This window comes from Xiphophorus hellerii, chromosome 17, assembly GCF_003331165.1.
Source record: "Xiphophorus hellerii strain 12219 chromosome 17, Xiphophorus_hellerii-4.1, whole genome shotgun sequence".
Classification (NCBI taxonomy): Eukaryota; Metazoa; Chordata; class Actinopteri; order Cyprinodontiformes; family Poeciliidae; genus Xiphophorus; species Xiphophorus hellerii.
Window position 1 is genome coordinate 265,296 of NC_045688.1, and position 24,502 is coordinate 289,797.

The 24,502-nt window shown below is 44.3% G+C and overlaps 1 protein-coding gene and 1 long non-coding RNA gene across 3 annotated transcripts in view; both read left to right on the top strand.

Moving 5' to 3' along the window:
• The first annotated feature begins 773 nt into the window (after nucleotides 1-773).
• LOC116736348 (potassium voltage-gated channel subfamily D member 2) overlaps nucleotides 774-24,502 on the top strand; it is a 39,499-nt gene continuing 15,770 nt past the window's right edge. Inside the window, exon 1 of the mRNA XM_032588756.1 lies at nucleotides 774-6,193. Within this exon, the coding sequence (XP_032444647.1) occupies nucleotides 5,085-6,193 (1,109 nt within the window). The 5' untranslated portion in view covers nucleotides 774-5,084. The remainder of the gene's footprint in view (nucleotides 6,194-24,502) is intronic.
• LOC116736356 (uncharacterized) lies at nucleotides 20,093-23,325 on the top strand. 2 transcript variants are annotated; one of them, XR_004342536.1, is made up of 2 exons: nucleotides 20,093-22,667; nucleotides 22,827-23,325. It is a non-coding gene; the product is annotated as an uncharacterized LOC116736356 (long non-coding RNA). The 2 variants fall into 2 exon arrangements; XR_004342537.1 differs by having other exon boundaries at nucleotides 22,852-23,325.

A 24,502-nucleotide genomic window follows, 5' to 3' on the forward strand; every position in this document is an offset into this window, starting at 1 on the left:
GTGAACTGCTGCATTACTTACAAAAACAAACAGCGCCCCTTTGTCAGTAACGCTGTGTTAGTAAAATATTTCATAGAAAATTATTTGCTTGATTTAATATTTGAAGTTTCAGCCTCTCTTGAAAAAAAAACATAAGAAAAATCTTCATCTGTTTTAATTCATATTAAATATATTTAATGAGTCATGAAGTTATAATGTTTGCGTAAGGTGATCATTCACTCCTGAAGCTTCTCGGTGCTGTTCTGTTTATCTTGGACTAAAAGGCAGCAGAGACAGCTCTTCACTGAATAATTAAAATGCTAAACAATGTGGAGGGAAAACTATGAGAAAGATATTAAATCAGAAAAACTGGATGTGATGTGGCTTCGTGGCCACAGGATGGCAGCATTTTGTCAGAAAGCCGCAGAAAGACAGGAAGCAGTTGTTTTTACATTACAGTTTTTACATTTACATCCTATTACATAAAATAATAGGATCATAAATTGTTTTTATTACATTTGGAGCCAGTTTTACTATGTAAAGATTACTATATCAATTTTTATTTTGGCATATTAAAGTTTTTCTATTACATTAATATCCATATATTATATTTTTTATATTTTTGACTGTAGCCCCGCCCCCTCCGTCAATCTGGCCCCGCCCCCCGTACTGTGAGCGGAAGCAGCTGAAGCAGAGTTAAAATATTTCTCCTCCTTTATGCAGAACTGCTCCTCTTCCTCCTCTTCCTCCCAGACGGATGGCTGCTCTGATGTGGAACCAGCATCTGGGCCGAGTCGGTTCTTGTTTTCAGGGGTGGGACGAAGCCAGAGGTTCTGGGCTTGAGCGGGTCGTCCTCCGGGTCCAGTTCGGGTTGTGCTGCCAGAATGAATCTGAGTGATGAAGATGAAGCAGTGATGATGAAGATCTGGACCGCTCCATGGACGGTCCAGCCCTGCTCTGGTCCTGAGATCTGGGTCACTACCAGAACCAAAACCAGAAGAGCTTCCTGTATAAAGCTGTTTATGAATCGGATTTAGAACCGGACCTGAACAGAACCAGTGAGCAGAACCTTGAGGCTGACTGGTGGCCCTCTGGGGCAAGCTGTTTAATATTTAGTATCCAGGCGGGCCGTCCAGCCACACTGCACAGACTGGGAATTAAATGGCTCAACAGCTTGCCATACTTGGACCCTTCAGCACCATGACCCCTGACCCTTGACCCCAAAATGTTTTAGCTGCCAGGCCTCACCAGGGGTTCTGCTTTGATGGTTCTTTTAGATGTGATGAAGCGAACCGGGTCGCAGAAAGACAGAAAAAAAAACTGGATTTATCATGTTTTGTGTGTTATTTTTGATTGTTGTTTTGGATTTGAACTTGTATCTAGCCATGAGTTTCATGAATGTTCAACAGAAAGAGACTGCACAGCAGGAACCGACACTCCAGATCTTCATCTCTGACCCGAAACCGGAACCAGAACCAAGTCACATTCAGAAACAAGATCATTCAAAGCTTTTTCTGGGTTTCTACAGTTAGAGTTCTGGTTCTGATCAATTTCTGGTTCTGATCAGTTTCTGGTTCTGATCAGCTGATCCCTGTTGACAGTAACTTATTACAGTATTCGCAAACCCTCACCGTTGCCATGACAACAAGCCACTAATGAGTCATCATCATCACACAGAACTTCATCAGAACCTTTCAGAGGTTCTGGTTCTGACCCGTGTGCGGGGCTGCTGGTTGGATCAGACAGGAAGTTCTGCTGGGTCGCCTGCTGAGGCGTTTCCATGGCAACATGCAGTTCTGGTACCGGACCAGCGGGTCCCGGTTCTACCGGTTCTGACCCGGTCCAATCAGGAGACAAATGAGGAAGCAGCAGGAATCCATCAGAACACGGCGATCCCAGAGGCCCAGTCAGGCCTGGCCGGGCAGAACCAGAACAGAACATGAATCACTGCAGGAAACCTGGCCCATTAATCCGGCTCGGTTCCGTCTGACAGCTCTGCAGCAGAACCAGGCCTGCAGACGGTCCTGATGGATGGCGGCCTGGTTCTGGTTTGGTTTACCTGAACTGCATCAGCTGCTGCTGACCCGGTTCATCAGAAAGTTCTGGTTCCATCTGTCTGGACCATGGCAGGGTTCTGTTCCTGAACCGAGAGGACAGCGGTCCAACGGACGGAGTCCCTGCAACCGGGGTGTCCGGACCCCAACAGCCCACCGAACCCCCCGCAGCTGGACAAACACCTGTGGCCAATCAGGGACCAGGACAGGGCGTCTGTGTGTGTTTTAGTATGTGTGTGTGTTATGGTGTCTATGTGGGGGTGTGTATGCGCATGTGTTGGGGTGTGTAGGCGTGTGTGTTTTAGTGTGTGTGTGTTACTGTGTGTTGGGGTGTGTTAGTGTGTGTGTGTGATGGAGGCAGCATCTCCCGGGATGATAATGATCACCTCCATCTGTCAGCGACAGCAGAGGATCATGGGAGTGTGTGATGTCACACTGAGATGTTAATGAAGTTGCTCAGTCTGGTTCCCCGCCGGTCTGGGTCAGAGAGAAGTCCACAGAACCAGAGCCGCTCTGGGTCTGACCGCATTACTTCTGGTACTTCTGTAACCTCTGTGCTGACAGAGGTCAGAGGTCAGAGGTGGTTCACCTGCTTTAGCTGTGACGCCTCAGCTGTCATTCACAGAGGGTCAGTGGTCAAAGGTCAAGGGTCAGTTCATCTGGCCTTCTATCACTAAAACTTGGACCAAAGGCCAAAACCGCCTGACGGTTCTGGTTCTGATGAAGGTTCTGGTTCTGATCTATTTTGGTCCAAACTCCTAAAATATCCTGAAGTCGCTGCAGCTAAAAACAGATCAGAGAGTCTAGAAATAGAACCAAGCTACAGCTGTACTGAGAGGAGGGTCGACCCGGTTCTGCTCAGAGGCGGTACCAGCCCATTGGGTTCTGCTAAATATCGGAGCAGTTTTGTCCATCAGGCGGTTCAGGAACCAAACAGACTCACACAAATTATAATTTGTGTGACTGGAGGTGTGGAAACCTTAACCATGCCTCTGCTGGGAGACAGAAAATAAACGTTGAAATATTAGAAACATTGAATTAATGTTGAAGCCAGATATTGAAACGATATTGAATCGACATTGAAACGATACTGAAACGATATTGAAACGACATTGAAACGATACCGAAACGACATTGAAACGATACCGAAACGACATTGAAACGATACCGAAACGACATTGAAACGATACTGAAACGACATTGAAACGATACTGAAATGACATTGAAACGATACTGAAACGATATTGAAACGACATTGAAACGATACCGAAACGATATTGAATCGATACTGAACCGATACTGAAACGATACCGAATCGATATTCAAACGATACTGAATTGACACTGAAACAATACTGAAACGATACTGAATTGATATTCAAACGATACTGAATCGATATTGAACCGATACTGAAACAACGTTGAAACGATATTGAATCGATACTGAAACGATGATGAAACGATACTGAAACAATGTTGAAACAATACTGAAAAGGCATTGAAACGATGTTGAAACGATATTGAAACGATACTGAATCGATATTGAAACTAAACTGAAACGATACTGCATCGATATTGAAACGATACTGAATCGATACAGAAACGATATTGAAACGATACTGAATCGATACTGAAACGATACTGAAACGATACTGAAACGATGCGTTAAAATACTTTAGATTATTACACTCTTTATTACTAAACCTTGCTAAACAGAGCATGTTGGTAGCGATGCTATGTGAGATTGAAGCTATAATAGCCGTGTAATATTAGTGTATATTAATCATATCCCATCATTCCAGTGACCTGTGCAGTTCAGTGACACATTGTGGCTGCTGCTGATAACAGACGCTATGAAACGGATTAATGCGCATAAAAGAGTTGCGTTGATTTGTATTAGTCTGTTTAATTTAATTCCAATAAAACCTGCTTACCCTGTCTGATACTGTTTCATTCTTACAAACATCTCTGTATTTAAAATATTTTAAAAAGGTAGGACATTCTGATACTCAGGCTGCACTGTGGTGCAGTGGGCAGCACTGTTGCCTTGCAGGGCTGGTTACCATGGCAACAGCATCTAGGAACTGTCAGGAGGAGCCGTCCATCAGCTGGACGCTGCAGTGAAGCTGTCAGAGGGTCAGAACCAGGACCAGAACCGGGACCCGGACCAGAGCTGGAGCAGCTGCAGGAGGGATCAGGTAGCATCCATGAGGTGATGATGGACATCCCAGCTGTTTCTTAAGGGAAAAGCTTCACATCTTCTACTGGTGGGACTGCAGGAACTGGGCCATCAGACTGGTTTCCGTCACTAGAGGGAAACGCAGCAGCCGGTTCGTCCTTCTGTCTGCGGACCTCATGTTGAGAACCGCTGCCGTCTCTGAAACATTTCAGTAGAAACTGAGAAGCGCGCACGGAGCATACCAGAGTCACAGCTCCAGAGACCAATCATTAAACTAATCACCTCAGCACGTCACAGGTTTCTCCCAGCCCGTTACGCGGGCTGCGTGGCGGGCTCCCCCTCCCCCGATTAGCGGGGACTCTCTGGCTCCGCCCACCGAGTTGGGAGGAGGGGGGGGGAGGGGGGCTGAGTTTCCGCCTCTCCTCTCCAACAGCACCTGTGTGACCGCAGATCGAGCCGCTGCGGTTTCTTCTCCTCCAGCCGAACCTCCAGTTTATCTGCATAGGTTCGGTTCTGTTCGGACTTTCTCCTCTCCCCGCTGCGTAGCCGGACCGGGAGGCTGCAACTTCTCCTAACAACTAGAAGACTTGTTGCAGGAAGACCTTCCGGTCCGGTCCGGTCCAGTACGGGTTGGACCTGCTGCTTCCCTCTGAAGCTTTTCGCCTCTGAACAGCCAGAAAATGAGCGGCTGATCTCTGGAGCGCCGCTTTCAACTTTACGCGCTGTACGCACCGACTTTGTGCGTAAAGCTCCGCGCTCCGGCTGACCCGGAGCTCCGAACTCCGCTCGCTGGTTCCCGGATGTCCGCTTGTTGCCCTACGGCTGTCTGAACCTCTGTCTAACCCTCCAGAGCCTCCGGAGCTCCGGGCCAGCATGGCTGCGGGAGTCGCAGCCTGGATGCCGTTCGCCCGCGCCGCGGCCGTCGGTTGGATGCCGGTGGCCAGCGCGCCCATGCCGGCGCCTCCGCGGGAGAAGCAGCGCGGCCGGGACGGGCTGATCGTGCTGAACGTCAGTGGCACAAAGTTCCAGACGTGGCGGGACACGCTGGAGCGCTATCCGGACACCCTGCTGGGCAGCTCGGAGCGGGACTTCTTCTTCCACGAGGAGAGCAACGAGTTCTTCTTCGACCGCGACCCGGACATCTTCCGCCACATCCTGAACTTCTACCGCACCGGAAAGCTGCACTTCCCGCGCCAGGAGTGCATCTCCGCCTATGACGAGGAGCTGACCTTCTTCGGCATCGTCCCGGAGATCATCGGAGACTGCTGCTACGAGGACTACAAGGACCGGCGGCGGGAGAACCAGGAGCGCATCCAGGACGACGAGGAGAGCGAGCAGAGCAGCGACCTGATGCCCGCGGATGCCAGCCTCCGGGAGACCATGTGGCGCGCCTTCGAGAACCCGCACACCTCCACCATGGCGCTTGTCTTCTACTACGTCACCGGCTTCTTCATCGCCGTGTCGGTCATGGCCAACGTGGCGGAGACGGTTCCGTGCGGCGCCGCGCCGAACCGCGTCAAGGTGCTGTCCTGCGGCGAGCTCTACGCGCTGGCCTTCTTCTGCCTGGACACGGCGTGCGTCATGATCTTCACGGTGGAATACCTGCTGCGCCTCCTGGCGGCGCCCAGCCGCTACAGGTTCGTCAAGAGCGTGATGAGCGTCATCGACGTGGTGGCCATTATGCCCTACTACATCGGTCTGGTCATGACGGACAACGAGGACGTGAGCGGCGCCTTCGTCACCCTGCGGGTCTTCCGCGTTTTTCGGATCTTCAAGTTCTCGCGGCACTCTGCGGGACTTCGCATCCTGGGCTACACGCTGAAGAGCTGCGCGTCGGAATTGGGCTTCCTGCTCTTCTCGCTCACCATGGCCATCATCATCTTCGCCACCGTCATGTTCTACGCTGAGAAGGGTTCCGGCAGCAAGTTCACCAGCATCCCGGCAGCCTTCTGGTACACCATCGTTACCATGACAACGCTGGGGTGAGTGACGCCGCCTATTTTTTTGTGGTCCTAAAGTGGGCGGGGCTAATTTTCAGGACGGATGTGCAGCTAATGTTTCCGGAGGTTCAGGAGAAGTTCTGCCAAGAGGCGGAACTGAGCCGAACCCAGAGGTTCTTCTGTCCACCAGAACGGGCCCAGTGGGTTAGCAGCGGATCGTCTACTGGTTTAAAGTTGGTTTCTTACTGGTTTCCAGTTGGTTTCATCTTACTGGTTTCCATTTAGTATCTTACTGGTTTCCAGTTGGTATCTTAATGGTTTCATCTTACTGGTTTCCAGTCTCCAGGGTCTCCTCCATGCTGGGCTGGACTTTAGAGAAGTCTTAAAGTGACAGCGTCCTGGTTTTGGGGTCTTTGTCAACGTTGCTTTGCTTCTGGTGACTTTAACATTTGGACCGGGACATGTTGGACCTGCATGTAACTATGAACATGCAGATCCATTTTTCTTACTGGGTCTTACGGACCCAACAGTCCCGCTGTTGGGTCCGTTTCTGTCAGAACCATTAAAAGTTCTGAGAACCCAGCAGCTCTTTGGTCCGGGTCAGGAGGTTCTGATGCTCCTCCCAGATCCAGTCTAGTTTGTCAACAGAACCAGAACTTTAGCTCCGAGCCAAAAATTTGGACCCGCAGGGTCAGAGGTCATGTGAGGACCTCTGACTCGCATGAACCAGAACCAGAAGTCCTGACCTGAGGTCCAGGTTCTGAGGCTCCAACTCATCTTCCTCTCAGACTCCAGGAAGGAAGAGGAGGAAGAGGAGGAAGAGAAGGAAGAGCGCTCATGGGTTAGAGCAGGAAATAAATGCTGCTTCACACACTCTGTAACACACACTCTGTAACACACACACTGTAACACACACTCTGTAACACACACTCTGTAACACACACACTGTAACACACACTCTCCATCATGCAGCTGCAGCTCGTGGATCTTTGTGTTTTCATCAGTGAAATGAGCAGGTGATGCTGAGACAGGTGAGCAGCTTTGACACCTGGTTGGTGGGCATGTCCCAGTGAGCGTGTCGGAGTGGGCGTGTCCCAGTGAGCGTGTCCCAGTGGGTGTGTCGGAGTGGGCGTGTCCCAGTGGGCGTGTCCCAGTGGGCAGTAGAAAGTACAGATGCTACGTTTCTAGAAATCGTTGCGTTACATGTTAAATCCAAGTCGCATCGCACTTTTTTTGACTCGATTCAGCCTAACCCTTTGATTGAGCCTGTTTGGACCTGGGCGGTCCGGTTTTCCATCAGTGTCAAGTTTATAATAAAGGTCTGATTGGTGGTAAAGACCTGCAGCTGGTCTGAAACAAGAACATTCCCAAAGTTCTCCCTGCGGTCGTCTTCAGCCGCTCCGTTACATCTCTGCTTCTGACCGGAGGACGTCAGTGGTCCGGTTCTCAGGTTCTGCACCCAAGCTGCACAAAGTCTCGGTTCCGCTCAGATCCGGCAGCAGAAGAAGGAAAGGAGCTGCTTATTTAACAAAAAATTATCATGAAGCTGCAGCAGAACCATCAGAACCAATACCAGACCGGTTCTGGAAGCCTCCTCTGGATCACCTGGACTGGTCCTTGGACCAGAGGCCTGTCTCCAGCTGAGGTTTGGACCCGGTTCTGATGGAGATATCCGGCCCACCAGGTTCTGGTGTCCCAGATGACGTCTCGTCTCCCTGTCTGGACCCTGTAGGAGAGAACCACACGCCGCAGCTCCCGGTTCTGACCCGGAATTGGGTTTCGGTGTGTGATCGGAAACGGATGGGCTGTCTGGATGTTCCTGAACTGTTGAGCTGGACCGGCCCGATATTCATTCAGCCCAGGTTTACGTACCGCTGAGCCTGACCCAGTACAACTCCGACCAGAACCAGCAGATCAAATATTTTCAGGTGGAGGGTTAAGGTTGAAATGTTTAATGGAATTCATTCAGGATCTGTTATTAAATAATTACATTTTAATTGAAAATGAACAAAATCAGCAACATTTTCAATTCAAAACCCTTTTGCTGCCAATTTACATCTAAGCTGAACAGCAAAGATATTTATAGATTATAATCAGATATTTATAGATAATCAGATATTTATAGATTATAATCAGATATTTATAGATAATCAGATATTTATAGATTATAATCAGATTAATCGTCAAGTTCTTTAACCATCAGAATGAAGCAAAGTTTATCTTTCCAGAGTTTTCCTGAACATTCATGCTGCTTCTTTAGACGTGTGTATTGTGGACCCTGACACTAGCATTAGCTGCTACATGTTAACATTAAGATGCTATTTTAGGCTAGCATAGCTGCGCTGATAAGCTAACTGCTTTTAGCGCAACTTGAACTCAACAATAATCTTTTCCAGCGTCCAATCAGATCATTTAGAAGCAGAAATTAAAGCTGTTTCCTAGCAGATGGAGTTTGCACGTCAGATTTACGGCATACCGGAAACAAAATACAAAGGTTCCGGTTCAGGAATTTCATGTTTAAAAAAACGCAACTGATTGCACTGAAATTTTTGTAATTGATGAATAAAAATGAAAGCGTGAAAGTACTAATATTTCCCCGGTTTCCAGACTGGTTCATTAAACTGCTGCAATCTGATTCCTCCCAGAACCAGCAGCAGTTCTGGTTCTGATGGACCACCAGGGGATCTTTGGGCTCCAGAGTCTGGAGCTTTTACAGAAGCAGCCCTCCATCCGGTCCCCAGCTGTTCTCAGATCAGGCCCACCAGTACCGGGTCTGGATCTGAATACACCCTGACAGCTGGTGAAGTGCCTGTGCCCCGAGGCTGCTGGGTAATGTAGTGATGCAGCAGAGAGAAGTTTTGCCGGTGAGACAGTTGGAGCGCAGCAGCATTAAACGTCCATCAGCAGCAGCAGCGCTGTGGGAGGACACTTTGACTGTTCGGGGAAATTACATCTCGCTGTCACAGCGGCCATTTGTCTCCCCCTCCGAGCTGAAAGCCTTCCTCCCGTCTCCCGCCTGTCAGCTGGACGCAGCCCGGCGGCCGTCACAAATCCTGACGGGCCGCGTTCCGGCTGGCAGCCGCCTCGTTATTCCCCTTCACAAAGACTGGTACCGACCCGGCCCAAAATAACCCGAGACAAACAGACACAGAGGAGGGGGGCTTTCAACAGAAGCTGCCGCTGTTACAGAGACGGAAACTGTGGTGACGGTCTGGTACCAGTCAGAAACCAGTCAGTAACTGGTCTGGAACCAGTCAGAAACCAGTCTGGAACCAGTCAGAAACCGGTCTGGAACCAGTCAGTAACTGGTCTGGAACCAGTCAGAAACCGGTCTGGAACCAGTCAGTAACTGGTCTGGAACAAGTCAGAAACCGGTCTGGAACCAGTCAGTAACCGGTCTGGAACCAGTCAGTAACCGGTCTGAAACCAGTCTGGAACCGGTCTGGAACCAGTCAGTAACTGGTCTGGAACCAGTCAGTAACTGGTCTGGAACAAGTCAGAAACCGGTCTGGAACCAGTCAGTAACTGGTCTGGAACCAGTCAGTAACCGGTCTGGAACCAGTCAGTAACCGGTCTGAAACCAGTCAGTAACCGGTCTGAAACCAGTCTGGAACCGGTCTGGACCCAGTCAGTAACTGGTCTGGAACCAGTCAGTAACTGGTCTGGAACCAGTCAGAAACCGGTCTGGAACCAGTCAGTAACCGGTCTGGAACCAGTCAGTAACCGGTCTGGAACCAGTCAGTAACTGGTCTGGAAGCAGTCAGTAACTGGTCTGGAACCAGTCAGAAACCGGTCTGGAACCAGTCAGTAACTGGTCTGGAACCAGTCAGTAACTGGTCTGGAACCAGTCAGAAACCGGTCTGGAACCAGTCAGTAACCGGTCTGGAACCAGTTAGAAACCAGTATCAACAGCAGAGAGAAGCTTTCCTGAAATGGTGAGGAGCTGCAGCAGAACCCAAACGGGCGGCGCCCCCCGCTTGCTGGCGCTCTGGGTGGCTGCCAACATCAGAAACCGAAATTGCAAACGGATCTAAAGCCCCTGGTTCTGTAGGAAGGTCGGGTGGGTCAGGATGAGGAGTTGTGATGGAGGGCGGTTCTGACCGACCCGGTTTCCGTAACCGGTTGACTGAGCTGCGGGTTTCTATGGCAACAGACTCACTCAAATCCCTCAGTGATCCAAGTGCGACCCGGTTCCGGTTTTTGTTCTGAGTAAGTTTGGAGCAGAACGAGACGAGGAAGGTTCTGTGAAGCGGTTCCAGTCCTGCTGATGGTGAACCAGTTCTGACCACCACAGCCTGTGAACTGCGACCGCAGGGGGCGCTGTTGCATTTTAGCTGAGTAAAAACGTTAGCTATGAAACAAATGCAAAAGGAAAGTAAAAAAGTAAAATGTGACACTAATATCAATCTTACAGTGAACTGATGTTTTACAGTGAACTCTCTGCTGCTCAGTTTCATTTTTTTTATTAAACACTGAACAATTGTACAAGATGAAGTGGCATGTACATACATGAAGAGATCAAGTCTGACAGGCTTAAGGCACATATAATTATAAGACAACAATAAAAAAAGTCAAATAAAAATATAAATAAATTTGTCAGACATCAAACAGAGGGATAGCAGAACGATAAAAACAGAAAAAGACAGAGTTTCCAAATCAATTCAGATCATTCTAGGCTGTAATGATCAACAAACTGTATTTCCTGCTTGTTTTTCATCAGTTTTATGGTTCTGAAGTGATTTTTGTCCATTAAAAGGTTTTTAAGGGCTGAAAAGTCTGGATTTCTATTTTCCCTTTTACAGGAGTGGATGAAGAATTTGGCGAAGATCAGCAGGTTGTTAAGAATGAGGTTCTTCTGGCTCTATGGGTGGGTCCAAATATTAGATCCTCTCTTTTTAAGGGATGATGTAGGGAAAGTTTTGTTGAGATCCAGTCCTGAAAGTTTCTCCAAATTGTTCCAGTTTGTGTGGGACCTGAGTGGTAGATTTGATAAATAAAAACTGCAGGGACTGTGGGCAGGGTTTTAAAAACGAGCAAATAAAAGTTAATAATTTATTAAAAAAGATGAGCCACTAAAAAAAAATGTAGGGCAGTAATGAGCGGCAGACTCAATGGATAAGTCTGTAAAAGGAAGAATGGACTCTTAGCCAGCCCAGGGGGGAGCGGTCCTCTCCGGCGCTCAGTCCCTCCCGTCGCCAGCCGACCGATCCTCCACGGTCACGGGAGAATCTCGGCGGCAACCCGGCCACTCCTGCTCCAACACCCGGTCATCCATTCCTCGACGGCGACCAGTTGGATGAATCTCCGCAGCAACCAGTCCTCCAGTCCACCAGTCCACCAGTCCTCCAGTCCACCAGTCCTCCAGTCCACCAGTCCACCAGTCCTCCAGTCCTCCAGTCCACCAGTCCTCCAGTCCACCAGTCCACCAGTCCTCCAGTCCACCAGTCCTCCAGTCCTCCAGTCCACCAGTCCTCCAGTCCTCCAGTCCACCAGTCCACCAGTCCTCCAGTCCTCCAGTCCTCCAGTCCAGTGTTGTATAGTAATGAAGTAAAAATACTTCACTACTTTACTTAAGTATATTTTGGAGTACTTCATACTTTCCTCGAGTATGAAAATTTTTGATGACTTTCACTTTTACTTCACTATATTTCCGAACTTAATTGCGTACTTTTACTCCGATACATTTTCAATGTGTGGTTTAGTTACTCGTTACAAAAAAGTGAGAGAGAGAAACGCAAGTGTTTTGATCCCACCTACTGATTAGCAAGTAGCAAGTAGGCTACCGAACAAAGTCGGTAGCCTGCTTGCCTGGTCTTGTTCATCACCTCCAATAGGATACACCTGTTTCGCTTCTCCTATTAAACACAAAGCAAGTCTCGCAATCAGCAGCAGCCACATGGAGGAGGAGACGGAGACCACAACGACTGCAACTACGTCAGACACGGTTCCAGGGGAACCACCAGCTGGTGATGAGAGCCCATGGCCTTATTTAAACACAATACACTCTTTCGTGGGTGTTAAAGATTCGTCGTACCGCATGCAGTTTATGTTATTCCTGCCCGAAGATGTGGAAATTCTATCTTACAAAAACTCCCCGTCCAACTTGAAGAAACACATCGAGGTAACGTCTTATGAAATGGTTATAATCCTCCTGTTTCAGTAACTATAGCTTGGTCACTAGGCACTACTGTATTGTGAAATCTTGACCATAAATGAACTTTGTTTGGTATTGTTTCAGTTCCATACATGGTGTATTTAGCTTAGGCTTAATGTTGACTGTAGCAGGCTACCTAGACTCCTCTGTTCAAGGGGGGACAGAAGCCATAGCAATAGCAATTTAGACTAAATTTAACGAATATAGGAAAGGCATGCAAGTTCAAAACCAGGTTTACAGATGCCAATAAGCTGCATTTCCCTCCCAATTCTTTTTTTCTTTTGCATAATGACCAGTTGTGTGCACCACCTACTGACTGTAGGATTGACTGATTCACTGATTTGTGAAGTAGAGTAATCGTAACAGATCTTTTTCTTCATGTTGGCCGCATTTTCAGTACTATTTATTTTTCTCATTTTCAGCACTGACCTTACTTGAAGGGAAAACTTAAGGCTTACCAAAACGTTGTATTTTCTGTCCTGGAGGGTATACTAAGAAGCTGGTTCAGTTGTAAAACAGGTTAAGTTAACCTTGTGCTATAGGTAAAGCACCTAATTTTCTTAACTAAATGATGCCTGCAGGTATATCTATTAGCAGGTTTAATTTTGCCTGCACTTGGTTGGGTACATTATTTTAAGTGTATTTGACAAGTTTACCAAAATATAAAAAATGTCATTCAAACTGCATTTGCTTTGTTTTACTTTTTACTTGTACTTTTCATACATTACTTGAGTACATCCATTTTTACAGTGATTTCCATACTTAAGTACAAGAAGTTTCAGATACTTTAAGACTTTAACTCAAGTAACATTTCAGTCAGTGACTTCGACTTTTACCAAAGTCATATTTTGGAGAGGTACTTGTACTTTTACTTGACTCTGAGATTTCAGTACTTTATACAACACTGCTCCAGTCCACCAGTCCTCCAGTCCTCCAGTCCACCAGTCCTCCAGTCCTCCAGTCCACCAGTCCTCCAGTCCACCAGTCCTCCAGTCCACCAGTCCTCCAGTCCTCCAGTCCTCCAGTCCACCAGTCCTCCAGTCCTCCAGTCCACCAGTCCTCCAGTCCACCAGTCCTCCAGTCCACCAGTCCACCAGTCCTCCAGTCCTCCAGTCCACCAGTCCTCCAGTCCACCAGTCCTCCAGTCCTCCAGTCCTCCAGTCCACCAGTCCACCAGTCCTCCAGTCCACCAGTCCACCAGTCCACCAGTCCTCCAGCACGCTGCTTAGCTGATGGAGAACACCTGTGCCGCTGCAGTGGGCGTCTCCGGTATGAGTGGTAACATCACCTCAAAAGCAAAACGAAATCAGCAAAACATGCAACACAACAAACCAAGAATTTAACTCAAACTAAATCTAATCAGAAAAGTAAATAACTTCAAAATATAACAAGCAAATCCAAAACAGCAAAGTAAGAGACTCAAAAAGGAAAAACGAGGCCACAATAATTCCCTGGATGGAAAAACTTTGAGAATTTTAAAATGAACTTCTTTAGCTTTAGGACTCAGTGGAGATTTAAGGTCAGCGGTTCTCCACTTATTAATCTCTGAGTCAGAAAACAAATTTAAAATGGAGTTTTATTTGGTCGGAAAGGAAATGTAACATTAGTCAGATGCTGACGCATCCGTTTGTTTGAATTACTTTTGTCCAAAAGGTTAAATCCAAACAGTTGAAGTAACTGAAGATTCGCTAATTGAATGTTTATATTTTAACCAGATATTTGACTGCAGAGGGGTCAGAGTTCATTACTGTGTTAAACTGTAATGAGCAATCCAGATTATACAATAAGCAAAATTCATCATAAGACAACCAATCTCCACTGTCATTAAGAAAATGTCTTATGGACCAAATTCCTTTTTCCATCCAGTGATCCAAACACAGAGACTTATTCCTGTGCAACACAGATCTGTTGTTCCAGATGGAGTTTGGTGAGGAGTGAAGTTGTTCATGTTCAGAAGTTTATGAACACTGATCTGCCTTTACCTGCTTGTAAAGGCAGATATCTTAACAGGAAGTCTGTCGACAACAAAGTCACATCTAAGAACAAAATCTATGCATCCAATTTTTTTAAACAAACCTTTGGGGAGACAAAACCAGAAACTGTTTCCCTTCATAAGAAAAGATTTCAACCAGTTTACCTTTAAGACCGCATTTAAACACTCAAAGTCAAAGGCTTGTAAACCTCCATCTTTAAAGTCTTTAACCAGATTTGCTTTCTTTAAGTAGTGGACTCGATTTTTCCAGATAAAATTAAAGTTCAGCTGATTTATATCTTTAATGTATTTGTTAGGTTTGGTCCAACAGGTTCTCCCAAACAGGGTCAGATCTCTTTGGAGCTTCTATTTAACTGAGATTTGCAATTCTGTATTTTATTCTCTATGTTAACAGTTTCACTGAGTTTAGCATCTTTAGTCATTAAAATTCCCAGATATTTAACTGGGGATTTAATGGGATACTATAAGCTTCCGTCAGATCAGAGCCATGAATCGCCATCAGTTCACACTTCTGCAGGTTAAAGGTCAATCCTGATGCTTTGGAGAAAGTATTAATTAACTCAAGTACTTTAGGGGTTTGGTTTAGACTCTTCAAAAAACTGTGTCATCAGCTAGTTGACTGATTATAATTTGGTCATCTTTTATGATGATCAGTTTTTTATGAAAATACTCGTCACTTCAACGGCCAAGATGAAGAGGATGCCAAGATGCAATATTTCAACAGGGCTGAAATATTGCAGCTCTGTTTCACTGTTAATGGAGAAACGTGGAGACGTACCGTGTGGCAGAGCAGCTGAACTTGTTAAAAAAGCTTCTTATTATTCTACAGAAGTTTGGCCCAAATCCAAACATGTAAAACTTTGAAGAGAAACTGATGTTCCAACATATTAAAGGCTTTGTCTAGGAAAAGGATGAAGCCTTTATCCTCAATCAGGTCACTGTACTGGAGTAAATCCTGCACCAGCCTGATGTTATCATGTATTGATCTTTTGGACATAAAACCTGTCTGTGTTTCAAAAATAGCGTCCTTAACGCCAGTCTTTAATCTATTTGTGTAGATATACGTCAGTAGTTTGTAATCACAGTGTAGAAGGTGGTTGTCTAGAACCTTGCTGTCTCTTCCTGTTTGGATTTCAGGGTGATGACGCCCTGCTTCAGGCTGAGAGGAAGTGAATTATTACATAAGATCTCTGTAAAAACCTGGAATATAAATTCTCAGATAATCCCAGAAATGTCTGTATAGATTGGCAGTAAGGCCATCAGAGCCAGGAGATTTATCCAGCTTCAAGCACATGGTGGCGCTGTCTAGTTCTTCCATATTAATATCTTTGTTGCAGTTTTCCTTGAAATCATCAGAGATTTGAGGGACGAAGTCTTTGACTAGCAGAAGGCCGCAGTCTGGGGTTGAAAAAGAAGAGCAATAAAGGTTTTGGTAAAAGTTGCTAATTTCTTTTGCAATTAGAATTTGGTCCGTACCTGATCCGGTTCTGACCCGGTACAGCTGATGAAGAATTGCTCGTCTTTTTCCTGAGATGAACTCACGGTCATCCTCCATCCGGGTCAGAGTTTCCCGTTCTGGTTCCGCAGTTTACGGGTCAGAACCAGAACCAGAGCATGTAGCTTCAGAAGAAACCCAGCAGATGCGAAACACGACTCTGCTCCAAATTTAGTTTCAGTTTCCATGGCGACCACACCCAGATGCCCCCCATCATCACCCTGAAGAGGAGCAGTGATGAAGATCAATGAGCTAAAATCAGAATTTATATCCAGAACATTTTGATTGATTATCAGTCCGTTAAAACCTTTGGTGGTGATATTTAATGACTAATTAAATATAATAACAGGAGGAATTAAAAATAAACTAGTAGCTTTAGTATAAAATACATTTTAAAAATAAAATAAATCAAAGTCTGCAAACTAAAATGTATAATAAATCATTTATTCAAAGAATGCCTTCAAATATAAACTGAAAAATAAACAGAATCTTATGATTTATTGGGTCTTATAAATAGAAATTTAAAATAAATACATGTAAAATGTATTTCATTAATACTTTACTACTTTAAAATTTTTCTCCTTTATGAAATGTTTTACATTTTCTAACAGGAAGTGAACCAAAGACTTCAACTGATTCTTTCAAACTAAAAGTAGGAAACATTTTCTCAGAGAAATGAAAGCTGCTAAGTTTCTGTCCTCGCTTTATTCTGAAGTTATGAAATGATTTTTATCGTTTCCAGCTCAGATTTCAGTCAAGCAGTTTGAATCCAGGAAACGTCGAGGATCACCTGCTAGAAAAGAAAAAACACGGAGGAAGAGGAGGAGGAGAAAGAAGAGGAAGAGGATGGTTTCTGTCGGTTTAATCAAACTGAAGTTCTGGAGAACTTCCAGTCCAAAAACCTTCAGCTGAAGGTTCTTCTCCGGTCCGACCTGGTTCTGATGGACTCCCTGCTCAACTTTTCTGGAATTTACAAATTTAATTTATATGGTGGAATCGGGTTGGTGGAACTGGGATGGTTGTCGGTTCCGTTTCCAGGGAGTTTCTGCTCAGTAGCTGAGGCAGCAGACACAGACCGGGCCAGCAGAACCGGGCCGCCACTATCTGGGTCAGACAGTAAAGAAGTCACGCTCTGCTGAACCGGACTTTTAATTAAAACGTCTCCCGTCCTACTGGAGCGGACGGCTTCCAGAACCGCCCCACTGGGACCAGAACCTGGGCCGGACCGGAACCAGCTGCAGTTATGCTGGGAGGTCATCAGCAGCAGAAGGAACCGGCAGCAAGTTTATTACAACATGATGATGATGATCACCACGAGTTTATTAAACCCGACGGCGTATTTCTACAATCTGACGGCGTATTTCTACAATCTGACGGCGTATTTCTATGTCCGGTTTCATCGTTTCGAATTCGGTTGATGAAACGGTTTAATGGTTCTGGTCTTCCTGGTTCCGGTTCTGGCGCTGATCCTTCTGGAGGCAGAAACTGGGAGGAAATCTTCCTCATGGGAGGATGAGGATGAGGTGTTTCCAAGGCGACGGCAGCATCCCTCGGGCTTGGCGATTACCCTGCAATGCAATTAGCCCCCCTTCCTTTGCCGGAATTAGAAAGCAAACGCAATAAAGAGTAAAACACGGAGAAGACGACACGGTTCTGGTTCTGGAGATGCTGCAGTCCAGTCCTCAGCAGGTTCTGGTTCCATCTGAACAGAACCACTGAGTGGTGGATAAAGTTCCTGCTGGAATCTGGTAATAATATTAATGTTCCCATGAAGTGTTTCCAGTTTTCTTGGTATTTTGGCCGTTTCTGCTGGTGGTCCATTCTGATGGATTCTGGGAGATTCTCTCTCTCTCTCTCTCTCCTGTTTTCTCACCCTTTGGTCCAATTGCCCCTAAAAGCTGAAACCGGTCCGCTGCAATCTACCCCGACTCAGCACTTTGAAGCAGCTTCCCTAAACGTTCCTGGAGGATTGGTGGGAAAATGAGCCGCCGTCTCTGCAGCTGCATTAAAACGTTCCCAAACCGGGTCCAGCAGACGCTCATCGGACCGTTAACTCCCAGAACCGTCGACAAACTCCAACAAACTGAGACAAACTCCTAGTTGTACTGTGAGCCCCGTCTGTGTTTCTATGAGTCAGATTAGTCACATGTTCAAAGCTAATGTTTTTAGCATAGTGTTAAAATGCAACAGCGCCCTCTATGGCCACAGAACATGGTGTAACACTGCACCTCACCTTAAGGTGGCAGCAAACTTTACCTGCTGTGCTCAGGAGCTGCGCTCTGATTGGCTCGTCATGCAGGAGGACAGGGCCGAATTTAGGAGGGTGTGGGCCCCTGGGCTTGAGCCAATGTGTGGTCCCTACTTAATCATGGTTATACAGTTGTGCATAACATGCACACACACACACTACATCAGTGTTGTATAGTAACGAAGTAAAAATACTTCACTACTTTACTTAAGTATATTTTGGAGTACTTCATACTTTCCTGGAGTATGAAAATTTTTGATGACTTTCACTTTTACTTCACTATATTTCCGAACTTAATTGCGTACTTTTACTCCGATACATTTTCAATGTGTGGTTTAGTTACTCGTTACAAAAAAGCGAGAGAGAGAAACGCAAGTGTTTTGACCCCACCTACTGATTAGCAAGTAGCAAGCAGGCTACCGAACAAAGTCCGTAGCCTGCTTGCCTGGGCTTGTTCATCACCACCAATAGGATACTTCTTCTTCTTCTTCTTTTCTATTATGGCGGATCACAAGCAACTTTAAGGTGCATACCGCCACCTACTGTACATGAGTGTGTAGAAGCATTACTTCATATCTATTAAATTCTACTTTTTAATTTTGTATTCTTAAGATAAATAAACAATGCTTTCCTTAATTTGTGAATATCTGTTATGTTTCCTTCATTTCCTAATATACCTTTAAGATTCCATTCATGCCCCATATTTCTAACTATTCTCTTTAATTCTTCCCTTTCGAGTTCATTTGACTTACAGTTCATCAATATGTGTTCTACATTTTCTTTCTCTCCACATCTCTCACATTTATCATTATTTTTCCTCCCTATTTTATAAAGCATGTCATTTAAGTAGGTATGACCTACTCTTAATCTACTAATTATTATTTCTTCTCTTCTGTTTCATTCATTAATGCTTCGAATTCAAACTGACTTTTGTACTTCATATAATCTTCTTCCTTTCTTATCTTCATTCCACATTTTTTGCCATTTCTTGATTTCTTTACTTTTAATTAGGATACACCTGTTTCGCTTCTCCCATTAAACACAAAGCAAGTCTCGCAATCAGTAGCAGTCACATGGAAATTCTATCTTACAAAAACTCCCCGTCCAACTTGAAGAAACACATCGAGGTAACTTCTTATGAAATGGTTATAATCCTCCTGTTTCAGTAACTATAGCTTGGTCACTAGGCACTACTGTATTGTGAAATCTTGACCATAAATGAACTTTGTTTGGCATTGTTTCAGTTCCACACGTGGTGTATTTAGCTTAGGCTTAATGTTGACTGTAGCAGGCTACCTAGACTCCTCTGTTCAAGGGGGGACAGAAGCCATAGCGATAGCAATTTAGACTAAATTTAACGAATATAGGAAAGGCATGCAAGTTCAAAACCAGGTTTACAGATGCCAATAAGCTGCATTTCCCTCCCAATTCTTTTTTTCTTTTGCATAATGACCAGTTGTGTGCACCACCTACTGACTGTAGCATTGACTGATTCACTGATTTGTGAAGTAGAGTAATCGTAACAGCTCTTTTTCTTCATGTTGGCCGCATTTTCTGTACTATTTATTTTTCTCATTTTCAGCACTGACCTTACTTGAAGGGAAAACTTAAGGCTTACAAAAACTTTGTATTTTCTGTCCTGGAGGGTATACTAAGAAGCTGGTTCAGTTGTAAAACAGGTTAAGTTAACCTTGTGCTATAGGTAAAGCACCTAATTTTCTTAACTAAATGATGCCTGCAGGTATATCTATTAGCAGGTTTAATTTTGCCTGCACTTGGTTGTGTACATTATTTTAAGTGTATTTGACAAGTTTACCAAAATATAAAAAATGTCATTCAAACTGCATTTGCTTTGTTTTACTTTTTACTTGTACTTTTCATTACATTACTTGAGTACATCCATTTTTACAGTAATTTCCATACTTAAGTACAAGAAGTTTCAAATACTTTAAGACTTTTACTCAAGTAACATTTCAGTCAGTGACTTCGACTTTTACCAAAGTCATATTTTGGAGAGGTACTTGTACTTTTACTTGACTCTGAGATTTCAGTACTTTATACAACACTGCACTACATATACATATATATATATATATATATACACACACACACAACATTATCTACCTACAAAATCCTAAAAATCAGCCACCGTTCCCCTTTGCTCCGCCCCCAGGTCAACTCTCCATTTGCACGGTTTACAACAGTAACCCTCCGGTTGCCTACTTAGTGACTTTTTCGCTATATTTTGCACACAGGCAAAAAGAATCAGCAGGTCAGGTTTTTCAAAGATCGATGATTGGGCAAAAAAATTGCAATTGGTGCGAAGCTGCTTTTTTTTTAATAGCAATTTTTCTGTAGAACGTTTGATAACTAATCAATGTGAAGACCATTACTAAAACAAAATAGTTATTAAAGAAGTACTTGGACATCTTGAATATGTCTACATATTCGACAGAACATTCCTAATGAAGATAAACTGGACGGTATTATCTATTTATTTATCCTTCTTCATTTCTATGTTTTTTTCATCTCCTCCCTCTTTCAATTTTTAATCAACTGAATCTTTCTAATTATAAGGTTTATTTCCTTACCAAGCTCATAGTCAGGGTGAGTATTTCCCCTCTGACAGCCAAACCTGGTCAAAATCTTTATTCTGTGGCAATTGGATTTTATCTGCGTGTCTATCTGAACGGCACTTGGACTATTTTGCCCTTCGCTTGTAGCAGCAGGACATTTCCTCCCGCCGCTGCTAGCTGGAGGCTAAAGCTAGTTCCGCTTTTTAACTTCGCCTTGAGCGCGAGCAAGCAGAGCAGTTTATTACTTTTATGTAACTTTGGCAGTTTTCTTGCTCTTTAAATAGTCACAGAAACCCGTTTCACAGCAACACTGACTTTTAGTATCTTTAAAAACACGACATGCAAAGCAAAACACAGCTGGGAGAACTCAGCCTGTTTAATGTACTCACCACTTGGAGCTGGCTTTCAGAGCGCGATCTGGAGAGGAGACATTTCTGATTTTGTGTAACCCTGTTCCGATGCTTTAAAATTAACATCCATATTTTGACAGCTCCCTGCTTCTTGCTCAGTCCGAACACCCGAACCCGAAAGCTCCACCGCCTCTGACTCCGCAGGCACCAGATCAGACCCAGATCCAGGTTCTGGTGGACCGTAGAGCCGCTGTTAGCAAGGCTAACGGTGGTTCTGTTCCATGTCCAATATGAGGTTTAAAAACCCTGTAGCTTGGATATTTTCTTCATCACCTCTCTGTCGCGCTCCGCTGTCATACTTTCTGTTGTCCAAGGTATTTTATTTGTAACTGACTTAATGGATAGTAATGGTGTTTTGTTAGATCATAGAGATTTTACCAACAAATTTGATCTGAACTGTACTTGTAATGAATATCTAAAAGTATGTAAATCTATTCCTGTAGCTCTGATCCATCTCATCCAAAACACCTTAAGATATTCAAATGTTATTTCATCTTTACCCAAATTGAAAATTGGAGAATATAGTGTGACTGATAGAAAGTGCAATAATGTTCTGCTTGTGACGGCCTTCAAATCTAAATTATTTAATGATTACAACAATAGTATCTTGATAACAACCAATCTGTCTATTATAAAGAATTTGTTCTCCAAGTATGTAAAATGGCCGATTTCACCAAAGGTTAAAGAAACTCACTTCAAAATCTCACAATTTTTACCCAGTGGCTGAATTTTTTCACAAAAGATTTAAATTTGATTCAACATGTTGTGCCTTTAGTGAATGTCCAGAAGAATCATTAATCAGCTCTTTTTTTCTGTCCTTTTTCTTTTAAACTATGGAGAGACATTAAAAATTGGTTGTCCCTTAAAATTGAAGCCATCCCAGAGATAACCATCACCCACATATTATACTATGTTGATGGCCTTGATAGTCAAATATCTGACATGGTAAATATTGTCTTCTTGCTTGTTAAATATCATAAATCCTGCTGTAAATGGAGAGGTTCTACACCTTGTTTTGATTTTTTTTCTTAACCAATTTAAATTGTATTACACCTCATTGAAACATTTGAAATCTATTTCTGCAAAAAAGTAACTGCCAGTATCTCTACTTTTCTTTTGTTTTAAAATCTTGCTCTATTGTTATTCATTTGCCTTACTGTTTATGTGCTGATGTAACAAGTGTGTAAAACTGTTTATATTTCACCTCAAATCCATCCTCATTACCTGTGTATATTTGTTTTTCTTAGTTTTTGAATTGTATTTTATTTTGGCGGAGAAGCTTTTATTTTCTTGTTTCCTGTCTCCGTGTCATATCCTGTGTGTTCGCGCTGCCCTCCTCAGTTCGCGCCAAGCTGCGCTGGGGAGAGGTAAGCGTACAAAGTTGTCTTGTGTTTGTCTGTTGAAGTATTCAAAATGTCCTTAAAAGTATTTTTGCCAAACTCGCAAGTTTTTATATGTTGTTTCCCAACTGTTTTATGTTTAGCGCAGCACTGTACTGGGCACTTAATTCCCACGTTAAGGACATTTATTGAGTTTACCGTGCCAATGTGGTTATTTTTGTTCTTTTGATTTGTTAAGGTGTGTGTGGGAAAGCCAGAGCCCAAGAACTGGAGTGCTGATGCATTTTTTGTTTTAAACAGGTATGTGAGTTGTTTCAAAATGTTATCTGAATGTTAGATTAATGTATTTTGTATATTTTCAGTTTGAATTATAAAATATTGTAACTAGTGGGCAGATTATTTTTGTTTGGTCTTATTTTAATTGTCTTGACATTTTACTTTATTATTTGTGAATGTCAGAGAATTTTGGTTGGTTTTACCACAGTCCTGAGTTCGCGCCAAGCTGCGCTGGGGAGAGGTGTGTGTGGGAAAGCCAGAGCCCAAGAACTGGAGTGCTGATGCATTTTTTGTTTTAAACAGAATAAATCTGCCCTACTGCTGCAATACACCCTGGTGTCCTCGTCTGCTGGTTCCCTTTGCCTATACACACAACGCAGAGTACATGTACAACAGATGAGTCGGATGAGTGCGGCTACAGTGGTGCCGTGACCCGGATCCACACTGCTTCGGACAAGTTCATCGTGGTTCGTGAAGAGTGGATCAACGTCAGCTGGTCACCTGAGGTTGCTTGTTACATTAACCCGTCTATACAGACTGAATAGTGTGACAGAGTCAAACGTGGAATAGTGTTCCAGCAACAAAAACAGATATTGTGTATATATTTGGTTTTATGTAAAGAACTGTAAAAAAAAAAAAAAAAAAAAAAAAAAACTGAAAATGACTTATGTTAAAAATAAGGCAGACAAGGATAAATGTTCATTGAGTGGTGTTAACTTCTCTGTGGGGAGAGGGAGAATGATCGAGGCTTTGCCTTTTACCCCAGTTCGAAACACCAATGATGCAGGCTCTCCAGCCTTTTGTTCTACACGCGTAGTTGAGAATGTATCTTCTAGCATTGTGCATGATGGTGCGGTCTCGGACAATTCAGTTAGTGCTGACCCACCACTAAGTGACCTTATTACAAGCATTGCACAGCAAGTTGGACAGTCCATAATGGACCGTCTTAAAGGTGAATGTGGGGAAGGGAGTGTTATGGGTCTGCAATCTCAGGGCAGTGTGGGCCAATCACAAGGTGATCCCACTTACCTCAACTTGACTGGGGCAAAGCTAGTACTACAGCCAGATGTCAAAGAACCTCCCATTTTCAGGGGAGATGGATCTGACAAAAACACTGTTGACGAGTGGGAAGAATTAATGAAAATCTATTTCAGAAAACGAGGCATACCCACCAATGAACAGTACTCGGAGATTCTCTCTAAGTTGATGGGAAGAGCTAAAGATATTGTGAGGATAACGCTGCGAAGCAGTCCTTCACTAAAGCCTCAGGAAAAACCAGATATTGTCTACAGCATTCTCAGACAACATTTCAGTGATGTGCCCTATTCATGTATGCCTATGGCCGATTTTTATAACACTGTGCCACTAGCAAGAGAAACACCTCTAGATTACTGGGTACGCTTGAACAAGGCAGTTGATGCAGCAGAAGAGGGCTTGAAGAGATTAGGACGGCATGTGGATAACCCTTGCCAAGAAGCAACTATGATGTTTGTGAAACATTGCCCAGACCCAGCGCTTGCTGCCATTTTGAAGTTCAAAGCACCAGATAAATGGACAGCCAGTGAAATTCAGGAGCACATTGATCGTTACCAAATTGAAACCAGAGAGCAGGCATTCTCCAGGTCAAGATATCCTAAACTAGCTACAGTTCATGCTCAAGCTCCTGTTTCTGACCAATTATCACCACCACCCTGTCACTTAAGAGACATTCCATCGCACCAAGAGACTGGTGCAGCAGCCCCGTCACATGGTAATGACAGCTGCATGAAAACTTTAATCAGTCTCCTTCAGCGTACTCTCTCACAGAACAGTCAGATTGCAGGCAGACAGAACTCACCCAGTCAAGTGCATCACAAAGC